Raw genomic sequence first — 15,094 nt, 5'->3', positions numbered from 1 at the left:
GTACCTGAACTACAACCCAGAAGGGAGGCTAGAAATCTGTGTACTAGCTGATAGCTCCTATGATCTCGTGCCTTACACACACCTCCACTTATGCTCATTACAGTTGTTCCTTTTACCCTGATCCAAACACTTCCAGGAAAGATTAATCCTCACAGACACCTGCGAAGATAGGTCTCCACGATCTCCTGCATAATTTCTGAGTGCAGAGCCAGGAGTAAGCCCTGAGCACTGCAGGAGTAAGCCCTGAGCACTGCTGGGTGTGGGCCAAAAAAAAAATAGGGCCCGGAGAGATAGCACAGTGGTGTTTGCCTTGCAAGCAGCTGATCTAGGACCAAAGGTGGTTGGTTCGAATCCCGGTGTCCCATATGGTCCTGAGCCTGCCAGGAGCTATTTCTGAGCAGACAGCCAGGAGTAACCCCTGAGCACCGCCGGGTGTGGCCCAAAAACAAAAAAAAAAAAAGAAGCCAAGGACAACCAGGAAGCTCTCAGTCTCTGCTAAGTTACGTGATTATATCCTGCATGTAACAGCCCTGCTCCCAGAAAGATACTGGTTTTCTACACCAAGCATGTCAAAATATGATGGATGAACTGACTGTCATTTCCTGTTTTTGTTCTGCAGTTTTTGAAGAGCCAGAAGATCCAAGCAACAGGTCATTTTTCTCTGAAATTATCTCTTCAATTTCGGATGTGAAGTTTAGCCACAGTGGAAGATATATCATGACCAGAGATTATTTGACCGTTAAAGTCTGGGATCTCAACATGGAAAATCGCCCCATTGAGACTTACCAGGTACAGGTCTCTACTCACCTATATTGGGAAGTGGGGTGAGTTGGAACCACACTCAGTGCTCAGGACTTACTCCTGGCTCTGTGCTCAAAAATTGCCCCTGACAGTTTTGAGTGACTATATGGAATGCTGGAGAATGAATGTTCCTATTAGTGTGCTATCAATCCAACCCCCCACTCACCTATATTGAGGAAGATTGAGGACTACTTCTGTGTGTTTCCAAGTCAGACTCCACTGCAAAGAATGATGCAGAGCATGTAAAGTATGTGTCCAGGGACTAGTAATCAATCTAATCCTTGTCTATTGAGCACTTAAAGTGGAGTAGCTTCTGTAAAAAGGTAAACAAGACCATGCCCCTGGTGTAAAGGATAGAAATCAAAGAAGGATCAGGGGATGGGTGTGCCATGATACATCACTGTATAAAAAGATAGGCCAGCATGATAGCACAGAGGTAGGATGTTTGCTTTGCATGTGGCTGACCCAGGACGGACCTGGGTTCTATTCCTGGCATCCCATATGGTCCCCAAGCCAGGAGTGATTTCTGAGCACATAGCCAGGAGTAACCCCTGAGTGTCACCAGGTGTGGCCCAAAAACAAACAAACAAACAAACAAACAAAAAAGATGATGTACAAAAAAATGCCATTGGCACTGGTTTGATGAGAAAGATTTTCTTAGCTGAGTCCGAGTTGCCAGGAAATGTGTATTCTTACTACATATTAAAAATGCTGCATTGGGGGCAGGAGTGGTGGTGTAGCAGAAGGGCATTTGCCTTGCACATGGCTGACCTAGGATGGATCGACGTTTGATCCCCTGGTATCCCATATGATCCCCCAAGCAAGGAGCAATTTCTGAGCATAGAGCCAGGAGTAACCCCTGAGCGTCACCTGGTGTGGCCCAAAACTAAAACAATAAATAAATAAATATTAAAAATAAATAAAAAAGGCTGCAATGGAGAGAGGTGTGATATGTTCAGAAAAGAGTTCTCCGTGCCTTGAACTTGAGAGCCAGAGGTAAAATGATGAGCCTGAAGATGTGAGCCATGGAAGAGCAGATTGGGTCATTTGTGTTTATTATGATAGATACAAATGGAGAGTCTTCAGATCTCACATGTGAAATTACATTCTGAGCTGTAATTGGGGTGGTGGTTGTTACTGTTGTCTTTGTGGAGTAGAGAAGACTCCTAAGGGGTGCTCAGGAAGCACCAGTGATTCTCAGCCAACCAGGACATAGGTTTCATGGAATAACCCAAAGATGTCATGATGCTTAGCCCTGTTGTGCTGAGAATACTTGTGCCAACCCAGCTGTTCTAGACCCTCCAAAACTACACCTGACAGTGTTCAGAGGCCTTCAGGGCTGTACCTAGCAATATTTGGGGAAGTATGTGGTGCCAGGAATCAGGTCAACATGCCTGGACTGTGCCCAAGTCGTTGTACTATCTCCCTTCCTGAGTTTTGGTTTTTGTTGCATGTTACTTATTGTCATTTGGTCAAATAGATTAAAGTATATAATAGGCAAGAGGAGAGTCTGGACTGGATAGACTGTAAAGGTCACAGTATGCGGGGTAAGAGGAGATGGCACGTAGAATTTTGACTTCAGCTTTAGCTCAATGGTTGGCAGACAGAATGACTCAGGGAATAAAAAATGCAGTGTTTCAAATTATTTTTATTTGTTTTAAATAATTACTTTATTTATGCACTGTGTTTACTTAGAAGAGAAAATCAGAGAGATTATACAACAGGTAACATACATACCTTGCACAGAGTTCAACTGGCCAACTGGGTTCTACCCCCCAAATCCCATATTGTACCTCCAAGAACTGTCAGGAGTGATTCCTCAGCACAGAGCCAGGAGTAGCCCATGGAGTAAAAAAAGACCACAGTTTTGGGTAGAAAGGACAGGAAGAAACAAGAAACAATGAAAGCAAAGATTAAGATGGGTAAATCTTAATCCTGGTTTAAGTAAAATTAAATGGAGAAATAGTCATGCCCTTTTAAAATACACAAATTTGTAGAACAAGTACCACCATACAAATACAGAAATTTTTTTCTAAGATTTTTTTTTTGGTGGGGTGATCAAAAAGGGAGCTCCCAAAAGTGTTTTGTCTTATTGCCATTTTCTCAGTAAAACAAAGTCATCAGCTGAGCAAAAAGGAAGGGGAAATAGAAAATGTGATTCTCGGGGCCGGGAAGGTGGCGCTAGAGGTAAGGTGTCTGCCTTGCAAGCACTAGCATAGGACGGACTGCGGTTCGATCCCCCGGCATCCCATATGGTCCCCCCAAGCCAGGAGCAACTTCTGAGCGCATAGCCAGGAGTAACCCCTGAGCATCAAATGGGTGTGGCCCAAAAACAAAAAAAAAAAAAGAAAATGTGATTCGCAATGGTGGAATAACTAGGGAAATGATGCTGGGTTCTCTGATCCTCAACTTCAAGCAAGATAAATTGATATGCTCATAGATTTCTCCTGACAACAGGTACAGTGCAGAAAATCACTTTTACCCAGTGATGCTATTTTACTGAATAAGTACAAAGGAGGGAAACAGAAAGTCTGTTAAAGTTAATGTTTAAAAATATGATTGTACAGGGCTGGAGGGATAATACAATATGTAGGACACTTGCTTTATATGTAACCAACCCAGATTCAATTCCTGGCACCACATAGTCTCCAAACTCTTCCAGGAGTGATCCCTTAGCAAAGAGCCAGAAGTAACAACTAAGCACTTCCAGGTGTGTCATACGGGGAGGGTAATTAGGGAAATTTTTACAAATAGAGAGAACAATAGGAAAATGGATTTGAGTAATTAGTAAAATCTTAAAGGATGCAGCTATCATTATAACAGGGGCCCTTTTATGACTGAAAAAAACAGGTGCTAGAATTGCTACCTGAAATGATGCTGAGGTTTTTGGAAGACTTTCTGACTATAGGTAGGAAGTTCTGTTTGAAGGCATAACTTCAAAGAGTGGAAACCTTACTCAGTACATCATATGAAGCAGGAGAAGCAGCACCTTATAGGTGAAGTGAACATAGCTATAACATTTTTAAGATTAAAATCATGTTCAACTGCTTGATTTGAAAATCTTTGTAGAATATTAATAAATTGGTATCATAGCATTGATATAAAAATACCACAACATTTTATGTTAAAGTGTACCATCTAATGCTAAAAATTAATTGGAGTCAGTTAAATATATATACTGTGTTAAAGATGGAAAATAGGGTCTAATGTAGTGGGAAATAATTGTGTAATTGATTCCTAATACCTGCTCTAGACTGGAAGAATTTTGCCACTTATTTTTATACATAGATCATCAGTATCTTTCCATGCATAAGAAATTAGAGGCTTAAATGTAATTGGTATTTTTAAGTATTCCCACAGAACGGGTTTTCATACTAACTTTCCAGCTAAATTGGTCCAGATCTGGTTTCAGAATGAAAGATTTGCTGAGACACAGACCCACCTCTTCTTTCATGTATCATCTCTGGCTGCTTTTATGCAACTATAACAAAGACCCTGGTTCAGAGACATCCAACAATATTTACTACCTGAGTAGAGTTTGTCAACCAATAGAACTGACAGAATTTACCTTGCCTCATGAGCAAACAATTCATTAATGATACAAGCCCAGGCTTTTACATGTACTTACATGTACTTTACATGTACTTTTACATGAGGCTGAGAGATAACATAGCAGATAGGTTGACCTGGCATGTGGTCAACCTGGGGTAGTGGCTCACTAGCACCACATATGATCCCTAAGCACTTCCAGGAGTGGTCCCTGAGCATAAAATCAGGAGTATGGCCAAGAAATCAATAATAAGTAAAAAAAAAAAAAAACATTGCTAAAAAACATAAGAACCACTCTGCAGAGCCAGAGAGATAGTACAGCTGGCAGGGCATTTGCCTTATATAGTCAACCCAATTTGGATCCCCAGCATATCCCATATGATGTCTTGAGTAGGCTAGGAGTGATCTCTGAGTACATAACTGGAGTAACCCCTGAGCATAGTTAAGTGTGGCCTCAAAACAAATACATAACAAAAAATACTCTATTGGGAGACATAATTTATAGTCAGGAAAACCATAAACAATATAATAGTAACAAAATAAAGAAGCATCAAATTGGATGTTTTTAATGCTCTCTTCCTTCTACATGTGTCTCAATTTCTTATTCTCCTTTTCAGTAGAGAAATACAACTTTGTTTGCCTAATTTTTTAAGCAGCAGAATCTAAGTGCAACAACATTCTTAGCAGCTATTCTTTTCTTTCAGATGCCCTCAATTGAAGATAGGCAATAATTTCTTAAAATTTAGCTGCTGGAAAGGAAATAGTGGCTTGGACTAAATTTCCTTTAGGTTATTTCTGACTTTATCTTTTAAAAATTTGGGAGGCCAACAAGCAGGGTGATTGCCTTACATCAGCCTCTGGGATTTGTCCTGCAGCACTCCATCTGATCCCAGAGTGATTCCTGAGCGAAGAGCCAAGAATAAGACTGAGCACTGCTGGGTGTCACCAAAATATATATATATATATATATATATATATATATATATATATATATATATATATATATATATATGTGTGTGTGTGTGTGTGTGTGTGTGTGTGTGTGTGTGTGTGTGTGTGTGTGTGTGTGTGTGTGTGAATTTATGGGGATTTGGATAAATGGGTTTTTATTGCTTTATTTAAGCAATAATTGTTCATTGCTGGGTTTCAGTCATAAAATGTACGCCATCCTTCAGTGCACCCTTCCCCCCAGAAAAGGGGATGTGATTTTTACTATAGATCTGCACTTCCAAAACATCAAAATGACACTTTATTTTTCACACATGGAAGTTCTATAAGACAGTAAAATGGTGGGCAATCAGAAAAATTTTAGGAAGAAGTAGCCAGATATTAATATCACTTAATCCTTACTGTTCTATACTACTTTACCTATACAATTCTTATTTTCTAAACAATATTAAAACAAAATATTAGGTGATTCTAATGAATAAAGTAATATTCTATTCCTATCTTAAAATATTACAAATTCTTTTAGGCTAAGAGTCTTACATACTAGATTATAAAAATCTGTTTAACCAACTGTTCACAAAATATGTTTCTATTTTCTTGGAAACTTCACATCTGTGTCTTGCCTTAAAAGTTTCCATAACAGATAAGAAGAAAGAGTAGATAGATATAAAGATGAAAATAGAGATATGTTGTGCTCATTGTTTTCCTCCAAAATGTAGGTGAGCTGTGGACAGGATAACAACAGAATAAAACTAGCACATCAATTTGTTTTCCATTAGATAATGATTTAATTCCCAGTTTGGCAAACTTACCCTAAAGATCCTCTCTTTCTGCCTCTATTACATACTTCAAAGGCAATTTAAAATTTTTTTCAAAAAAAAGAAAAAAAAACAAGAATCGACCTGGCTTTCTAGAAGAGAGCAATTCTTTTTGTTTTGTTTGAGGCCACACCCAATCATGCTCAGGGCTTATTCCTAGCTCTGTGCTCAGGAATCACTCCTGGCATTCGTGGGGGATCATGTGAGGTGCTGGGGATTGAACCCAACTTGGCCATATGCAAAGTAAACACTCTACCCACAATACTATTGAGCCAGCCCCAGGAAGAGAACTCTTGGGGTTAGGTCTATGAACCAAGAAGAGTAGTTCAATGAGCAAGTCAATGCCCTTAACTTCCTTCTCACTTTCAAAGAAATAGTCTAGGTTCAAGTTCCATAGGGGGAGGAAGAAAATAGTTAAGAACAGGTTTAGCAAATTATATCAGAGACCAGTTCCTGTCTTCACTTGTTTCAATAAATAAAGTTTTATTGGAATGTGGAACCAAACATGTGTTTGTGTTACCTGCAGTTACTGGTCGAATTGAATCACTGCAACAGAGGCTCTAGGGCAGATATAGTATAAATATTTACTATTTAGGCTTTTAGAGAAAAACATTGGTACCCACTGTTTAAGATTTACCCTGATTAATAATAAGTCCTTTCTGGAGTTGGAGCAACAGCACAGCCAGTAGAGTGTCTGTCTTGCAAGCAGCTGACACACATTGGCATCCCATATTATCCCCCTACATCTGCCAGGATTAATTTCTGAACACAGAACCATAATAATCTCAGATGTGGCCCAAAAGTAAAGCAAAACAGAACAAAAGGAGAAGTCCTTTTTTCAACATTGGGTCATTCTTTCTCTGAGATTCTTAAAAAGCACTAGAGAGCTTCACCTTTACAAACAGAAAAAAGTTAACACTAGGCTTAGGGGTAGTTAAAAAGCCTGAATCACTTCCAGTGGCAGGAGAGGAAAGGAAAGATAATGAGTTCATTAATAGCAAAGACTCAAGTCCAGAACACAAGCCTTCCCCTTCCCATCTAATGATGCCCTGAATCCTCTTATCAGAACACTAAAGCAGGAACCCTGACAAATGGTTACATAATGCTCTTGTAACCAGAGGATAAAGGTAAGGGTAAGTAATCTTCAGAGCTAGAACTATGCATGCTGCCCAAATAAGAGTTTGCAAGGAGAACCAATAAGAAGATGCGTGAATAGAACAATGTTGATATGCCTGGATCTTTCCTTTGAGAGGATAGTGCTGCTTAGTCTTTTTTATTTTCTAACATTTTAGAATGTGATGTAATGATGTCAAGGCAAGAGAGCTGTCCAGCAGACTGCCATGGGAAAGATATATCTAAAGTGTGTGGTCACGCTCATTTTTACTCATTAGTAAAATAAGAAGATAGATTATTAGTAGGAGAACAATGGGGAATAGAGCAAAGTAGTAGACTTCACAAAGGGTCACTCAAGTCGATGAATGTTGACAAATGTTTGGGTCATTTTCTCCAGCTACATTCAGCAGCTCAGGCATATATGGAAATTAGGGAAATGAATCAAACTCAGAAGTAGTAACTGGGTTCAGTGTTTCTCTGTAGATCATTCTTCCTAAAGTGAGGGCTATGGAGTGATAAGAAAAATATACATGGCCCCCTGGGGCCGAGAAAGTATAGCAAATAAGAAACTTGCTTTGCATACAGCCAGCCTGAGTTCAATCCCTAGACCACTATGGTCTCCTGAGCACCACCATGAGAGTAAGTTTTGAGCACTGTAGGAAATGACCTCAAGACACAAATTAAAAAAAAAAAAACACTTGGCCCACCCTTGAGTTTCAAGTTTGTACATCATCTATCATCAAAGTTTAGCTGGTATTCTTTCCTCTCTCCTTAAATTCCTCTCTCCTGCCCCCTTTATAGCAGACATAGGGGTCCTTTCTTAATCTAAATATCTTCCTTACACAGAATAAAGAGCATGTGTGATTCCACAATGAAAGCACCAAGTGGATTGTATTCACTGCTCTATTCTAAGAAGAGCATAAGCATTTAATAAATGCCTTAAATAAAAGACTAAATAATGTCCTCAAATGCTTGTTGGCAAGTCAGTTTAGAAAATGGAATCCTTGGCTTTTCACTCTGGATAATCTTCTGTTCTCTCTTGATCATGCACTTTATTTCCTCTGCTCTCTTCACTCTGAAAAAGTCCAAGTTCTCTCTTAAACATTTATTCTCTTTCTTTTTTGGGGGGAGGGGGTTTGGGTCACACCCAGCAGTGCTCAGGGGTGACTCCTGGCTCTATGCTCAGAAATCACTCCTGGCAGGCTCGGGGCACCATATGGGATGCCGGGATTCGAACCAATGACCTTCTGCATGAAAGGCAAATGCCTTACCTCCATGCTGTCTCTCTGGCCCCTATTCTTCTCTTTCTATGCTCTCTCATCTTTTTAAGTAAATTTTTTCAATAAAAACGATGTTGCTTCACTAGAAAAAAAAGAAAGAAAATAATCCTTGGATTCTTGAAGAAGGGGAGATAGTTCTGCATCCCTGGCATCACATAATCCCCAGAGCATTGCCAGGAGCAACCCCCAAGCACAGAGTAAAGTGGAAATAATCCCAAAGCACTGCCCCCAAAAAGACAAGAAGGAAAAAAGGGATTCTACTACTTAACAAACATCCTGGCTTTATTATTCATTAGTCAGCCTGATCAACAAACTTGTTTAATCCATACTGGCTATATAAGGAAGTGTTTACTAACCTAAACTAATCTCTAATAGCTCCAAGAAGCCACATCTCATCTGTGTTTTAGATTCATTGAATTCCAGGAACATGATACCAAAAATTAAGAGTGCATATCAAAGAACTAGAGTGATAGCATTGGGGTTACAGTGCTTGTCTTGCACATAGTCAACCACAGTTCAATCCCTAGTACCACATATGGTCACCTAACCTCATCAGGAGTGGTCCCTGAACACAGAACCAGGAGTAAGCCTTGAACATGGCTGAGCATGACCTGAAGCCCTCCCTCCCAAATTGCACAAAAGCTTTGAAATATCCTGAACCAAAATCATCTCTTTTTTCTTTATAACTCAGTCTCTTTGTGTGCTTCCATCTCTTCTAGGTACATGACTACCTCCGCAGCAAGTTATGTTCCCTCTATGAAAATGATTGCATTTTTGATAAATTTGAATGTGTATGGAATGGGTCAGACAGGTAAGAAAGACTATGTGGCTGATGAATCTTCCAGAAATGTAACTTCTTCCTGCAAGATGGGAGATCTTCCTAGGTTCTAAATAGGGTTGCAAACAAAATGAGGGCAAAGAATTGGGGCCTGAGGCCTGGCTGGGATATGTTGAGTGTATTATTAGAACCATAAGTTATTGGACTTGGGGGAAAAAAGGAGGATGTGAAGCTCAATTCCTCTTCAGGACTTGCATAGGCAGACCCACCATCAACAAGAAAACCTTACCTTTTGCTCATGAGCTGCCCCCCAGTGCTAAGTCAATAGACCTCATATCAAGGTCACTAATAATCCACTGGCAACATGCCACATGAAGAGTTGGAGTTACTGCAGATGGAAAAATCACCCCTTAAAGCTGCTAGTGTCAACCGGGCCAAAGGCCCAAGTGGTTCATTAGCTGAAATTGAGTCAGCATCATCTATCACCTTCTCTCACAGTGATTTATTACTGTTTTAAGCCTTTGATTTCAACAGTACTTCAGATTGCCTCCCAATAGTTCATTTTTACTTTGACAAATACAGATGACTCTCTCATTTCCAGGAAAACTAAGGGCTGCATACCAAGGAGTGTTTTGTTCCTTTATCGGAAAGCACCTGATAGTACTGGGAAACTCAATGCTTCTGGCATGGCCAAATGTTAGCATTTTAGTGATCACAAACTGTCTCTCTGATCCAGCGTGAACTTTCTTGGTCAACTAGTCAAAGGAGCCTTCTACAGAGCAGACCTAGAAGGTATCTCCCCTGAGTAGGGAACCTGGTCCTGGCATTCAACTGATACAGAATAGAGGGGAGAAAACACAAAGCAACTAGAATGGAACCATAAAGATTCAGTTCCATTGACCTCCTTTTTTTAAAACTTGACTTAGACACTGTGATTGACAATGTTGTTCAGTATACAATTGTTTTAGATATTCAATATTCCAATACCAGTGTGACCTCTCTACCATTGTCCCCAGTTGCCCACAACCCCCAAACTCTACCTTCTTAGCAGGCACAAAATAATTGAATTTATATTTTAAAATCTTAATTTATATCTCACATGGTGCTAGTTGAAGTTTTCTGTTTTTTTTTTCATTAAGTGAATTTAGTGAGTTTTGCTAATTTTTGGTGCTCCTTATTGTCAGTACTGTAAAATTTGGAGCTGTTACATGTGCAATCTATGTGATCACAAACTCCAGGGGCTTAGCATCTCCCCAGGATTACTTGTAGAGTTGGGCCATTTGTATGTCAGAAGAAGTCTGATGTGGGTGGAGTACTGTGCCTTCAGGTTTGGTCCCGAAGACTGGGCCTACCTGTGACAACTTAGCTGTAGCATCTCTTCAAGCTCTATGGGTCAACAACCTCTTGGCAGAGTTAACCAAAAAAGTCAAGGTGCCAGGAAGGAAAAGAACATTTATCAATGTGCCAACAGATTAGAAGATAGAAAATTCATTTCCAAGAGAATCATGATGCCTGCACGCTTACAGGAAGCAGTTTCCAAGGAACCAGAAAGGGAAATGTATTTTGAGAAAGGGCTGACTTCGGATTTCTGGCACCAGAGTGTCAACAAATTCCCTCTGTGGCAGCTGTACTGTGTGACTTGTAAATCTAGCTTTCTGACTCAGGTGTCTGATCTGCATTGTCCTTGAACAGGATTTAGTGGAAGGACAGAATGAGGGAAAGCAGAACACCTGTTTTATTTTTGTCTGTCCCATTACACAGAAATGTGCTGGTTTTAGTTTTGAGTCTAGTTTTTAGTTCCTTTTGGGCTGTTATTACAAATAATGACTTAAATTTTTAAGTCATCCATCCCTTGGGGCCAGAGAGATAGCACAGCTATAGGGCATTTGCCTTGCAGGCAGCTAATCCAGGACAAATAGTGGTTCAAATCCCGGCATCCCCAATGGTCCCCCGTGCCTCCCAGGAGCAATTTCTGAGTGCAGAGTCAGGAGTAACCCCTGAGCACCACTGGGTGTGACCCTCCCTCCCAAAAAAAAATCCTGCTCTATCATAGCTGTTACGTTCCCAGTATCCCTCTACCTTAGTCACACTGTCAACATCTTCCAGTATATTCCTACCCATAATCTAGAAGGTCTCCACCCCTATTTCACAGTCATGGAAACTGAGGCCTAACAGAAAAATGTCACCTCCACCCAAGTTCATCACCTCTTTCATATTATAGAGACAAGAGTTTGAATTTTAAAAAAAAATTAACCAAAAATAGAGTTTGCATTTTAATTCTCAGATGAACATTCCTTCCATAACAGAACACTTGGAAAATTTGATTTGAGGCTTAGATCAGGTTGCAATTTTTTCCCTTAAAGAGATTTGCTACTTTTAAAAATAAGCCAAGTAAGATCCTGGTTTTTCAGAATCTGGAAACAACCCAGATGCCCAACAAAAGATGAGTGGCTAAAAAGGCTGTGGTAATTATACATACATATTATGCAGCCATCAGGAAAAATGAAGTCATGAAATTTCCTATACATGGATGGACATGGAAACTATTGTGCTGAGTTAAATGAGTCAGAGGATGAGATGAGAGATAGACACAGAATAGTCTCACTCATTTGTGGGATTTAAGAAAAATAGAAGACAGTATTGTAATAATATACAGAGACAATAGAGATGAGGGCTGGAAGGACTGGCTCACGATATGAAGCTTCCACAAGAGTGGTGGTACAGTTAGAGAAATAATTACACTAGGGCCGGAGAGGTAGCACAGCAGTAAGTAGGGCATGATTCAGGATGGACGGTGGTTCAAATCCCGACATTCCACATGGTCCCCCATGCCTGCCAATAGCGATTTCAGAGTGCAGAGCCAGGAGTGACCCAAAAACAAAAAAAGAAAGAAAGAGAGAGAAAGAAAGAAAGAAAGAAAGAAAGAAAGAAAGAAAGAAAGAAAGAAAGAAAGAAAGAAAGAAAGAAAGAAAGAAAGAAAGAAAGAAAGAAAGAAAGAAAGAAAGAAAGAAAGAAAGAAAGAAAGAAAGAAAGAAAGAAAGAGAAAGAAAGAGAGAAAGAGAGAAAGAAAGAAAGAAAGAAAGAGAGAAAGAGAAAAAGAAAAAAAGAAAAAGAAATAATCATGTGTTGCTGGTGATAAATACAAACAGGCCAGGAGGAATGCTGTGATCTGGGGTCATGAAAATGTGGACTTGCCTGTGATGACTTGTGCAAGTTGCTTGCTTCTCTGGGATAACTCCAGAGACAGATGTTTGCTTGGCAAGCTCCTTACAGCTCACTCCTGGAGCAGCAGGTGCCTTCCTCATCCACAGTTTCTTAAAGCTCAATAACAAATTCTAAGCTTCTGACAAAGTTTCCAAAATTTCTTGCCTATGTGTCCCCTCCTAGTCACCTTCCTTCTACCTCACTGAGTCCCAAAAAATAGGAGTCTTTTCACCCACCCATTCCAGCCTTCCTGGAGCAGCAAGAGCAGACCTCACCCCAGGAGTACTGTTTCCCCTCAGTCTGTCATCATGGCTCAACATTCACCTTTAAAGATTCTGCCCTTGTTTCTGAAAGGCTTTTGGCATTCCTGCTTCCTGAGTTGATTTAACTATGATCAAGAAAAGATAACTGACACTGAAACAACTGCCAATCAACCAAGGATTTCTCCACTTATTCTTTTAAAATGCACCTTTGTTGGGCTAGAGAACAAGAGGTTAATGCTCTTACCTTGTATGCATGATCTTGTTTATTGATCTTAGTTTAATCCCCAGTACCATATATTGTCCCCTGAGCACTATCAGGAGTGATCTTTGAGCATAGAGCTAGGAGTAAACCCTGAACACTACAAGGTATATCCTAAAACAAACAAACAAAAGTTACAAAAATGAACTCCTAATAGTTTGAACTGGCATCTTAGAGCTACACACTTACTGAGCCAAAGATCACAAGAAATTTAGCAATCAGAAATAACAAAGGTTAGCACAAGTCTTCATTTCCAAGCCCAGTCAAAGGGCTTATTGTTCTAAAGGATGCATGAGTACATCAATTGTTCATATAAGAACCCATTGGAAGATCAGAGGTTGGTTTTAGCAAAAGTCATGAGCCATAAACTGGATGACAAAAACCATAGTGCCAGAGCCAAAGTAATAGTATACAGCAGGCAGAGTGCTTTCATGCACAGAGCTGACCCAGGTTCAATCCCCGGCACCCTATATGGTCCTTTGAGTGCTGTCAGAAGTGATCCCCGAGTGCAGATCCAGGAGTAAGCTCCAAGACGTGTGGCCCGAAAAGTAAACAAATTTTTAAAAATCTATAGTGTCATACCATTTGCTCCAGAAAAAAAAAGTTATTTGAGCAGGTAGGGCGTTTGCTTTGCATGTAGCCAACGCTGGTTCAATCCCCAGCACCATGAATAGTCTAAGCACTGTTAAAACTCACTCCTAATCACAGACCCAGGAATAGCCCTCGAGCACTCCTAAGTGTATCTCAAACAATCCTAAAAGATGCTGTTTCCTACTGCCTCTCTTAGAACATTCTGTGACTCCTTGTTTTCCTTCTCCCTTGCAGTGTCATCATGACAGGGTCCTACAACAACTTCTTCAGAATGTTTGACCGGAACACTAAGCGTGATGTTACCCTTGAAGCCTCGAGGGAGAACAGCAAACCTCGGGCTATCCTGAAGCCACGAAAAGTGTGCGTGGGGGGCAAACGAAGGAAAGACGAGATCAGTGTTGACAGTCTGGACTTTAGCAAAAAGATCTTGCATACAGCTTGGCATCCTTCAGAAAACATTATAGCAGTGGCGGCTACAAATAATCTATATATATTCCAGGACAAGGTTAACTAGGAGGACAGGTTATTCCTTAATCATCTCACATACTGAATACTAGTCAAACATAGTTTTAAATGTTTCTTTGGGTCTTTATTTAATGTATCAATATTGATTTTCCTATGCCGAAGCAATTGGAGTAGAATTTAAAACAGTCCAACTTTCCCAATTCCCTGGTTCTCTAAAAATGTTTGTCAAACCCAATAGGTTCTGGAACATTTCTGTTTAGAATTGGGGAGCTGCCCACTAATGGTAATTATTCCCTACATGACTTGAATTTCTGATGCTCTTATTGCCCTGTTTTCTCTAGTGGGGTCAGTGTTTTGTTTCTAGGTGTCTGCTGCGATAAAATGAGGTTGTCTGTAGTATTTAAAGAGAAAAGAAATTACTTTTTTTTTAATTAAGCAATTCCATTTGGTTGAGAAAAATCAACAAAAATAAACATGTTTACTCTATTTTCAGAGTCTTCGTTTTGTGAAAAAAACTGAACTCACCAGCACCTCCTGTCCTTGTAGGGCTTTTTATTTTCTTTTTAAAATCATGGCATTTAGTCAGAGTTCTTTCACAGGCTGCAAAGAAGATACAGAATGAGAAGGGCAGGCACTCAGGCATCCAGGCCTGTTATTGTGAGCTCCATAGAAACACCCTGAGAAGCTGGCCAGGAAGCCCAGGGAATGCTGAGGGCAACAGAGAACATTTTTCACATGGTGCTGCTCAGCATTGGCTCGAGTTGGCTTGATGAGGCTGCATGGGGCCACATTCCATCTGCTGCTTTGTTTCTCTTGCTTTTTTGTTGTTTCAAATGACTCTTAGCTACCATGTTCCTGGGCTCTTTCTCATCATACTTTTCCAGTATCTTTATTGTATTGCCATTGAAAGGCCTTGCCCTGGTTGTTTATGAGCTACTTTTTATAAATGAACTCTGCCCTCTTTAAGGCTCCCCTGCCTTAAGAAAGGCTGGTCTTCTCCTGTATTGGGCATCCAGAACTTTCCA

The 15,094-nt window shown here is 40.1% G+C and overlaps 1 protein-coding gene across 2 annotated transcripts in view; it reads left to right on the top strand.

The window, feature by feature from the left end:
* PPP2R2B (protein phosphatase 2 regulatory subunit Bbeta) overlaps positions 1-14,555 on the top strand; it is a 603,721-nt gene extending 589,166 nt beyond the window's left edge. For both annotated transcript variants that reach the window (XM_049771455.1, XM_049771454.1), the window contains exons 7-9: positions 620-789; positions 9,229-9,320; positions 13,839-14,555. In XM_049771455.1, the coding sequence (XP_049627412.1) occupies positions 620-789; positions 9,229-9,320; positions 13,839-14,118 (542 nt within the window). In that variant the 3' untranslated portion in view covers positions 14,119-14,555. The remainder of the gene's footprint in view (positions 1-619; positions 790-9,228; positions 9,321-13,838) is intronic.
* The last annotated feature ends 539 nt before the right edge of the window (positions 14,556-15,094 follow it).

Source organism: Suncus etruscus, chromosome 4, assembly GCF_024139225.1.
Source record: "Suncus etruscus isolate mSunEtr1 chromosome 4, mSunEtr1.pri.cur, whole genome shotgun sequence".
Lineage (NCBI taxonomy): Eukaryota > Metazoa > Chordata > Mammalia > Eulipotyphla > Soricidae > Suncus > Suncus etruscus.
This window is presented reverse-complemented; position numbering and strand designations above follow the sequence as displayed.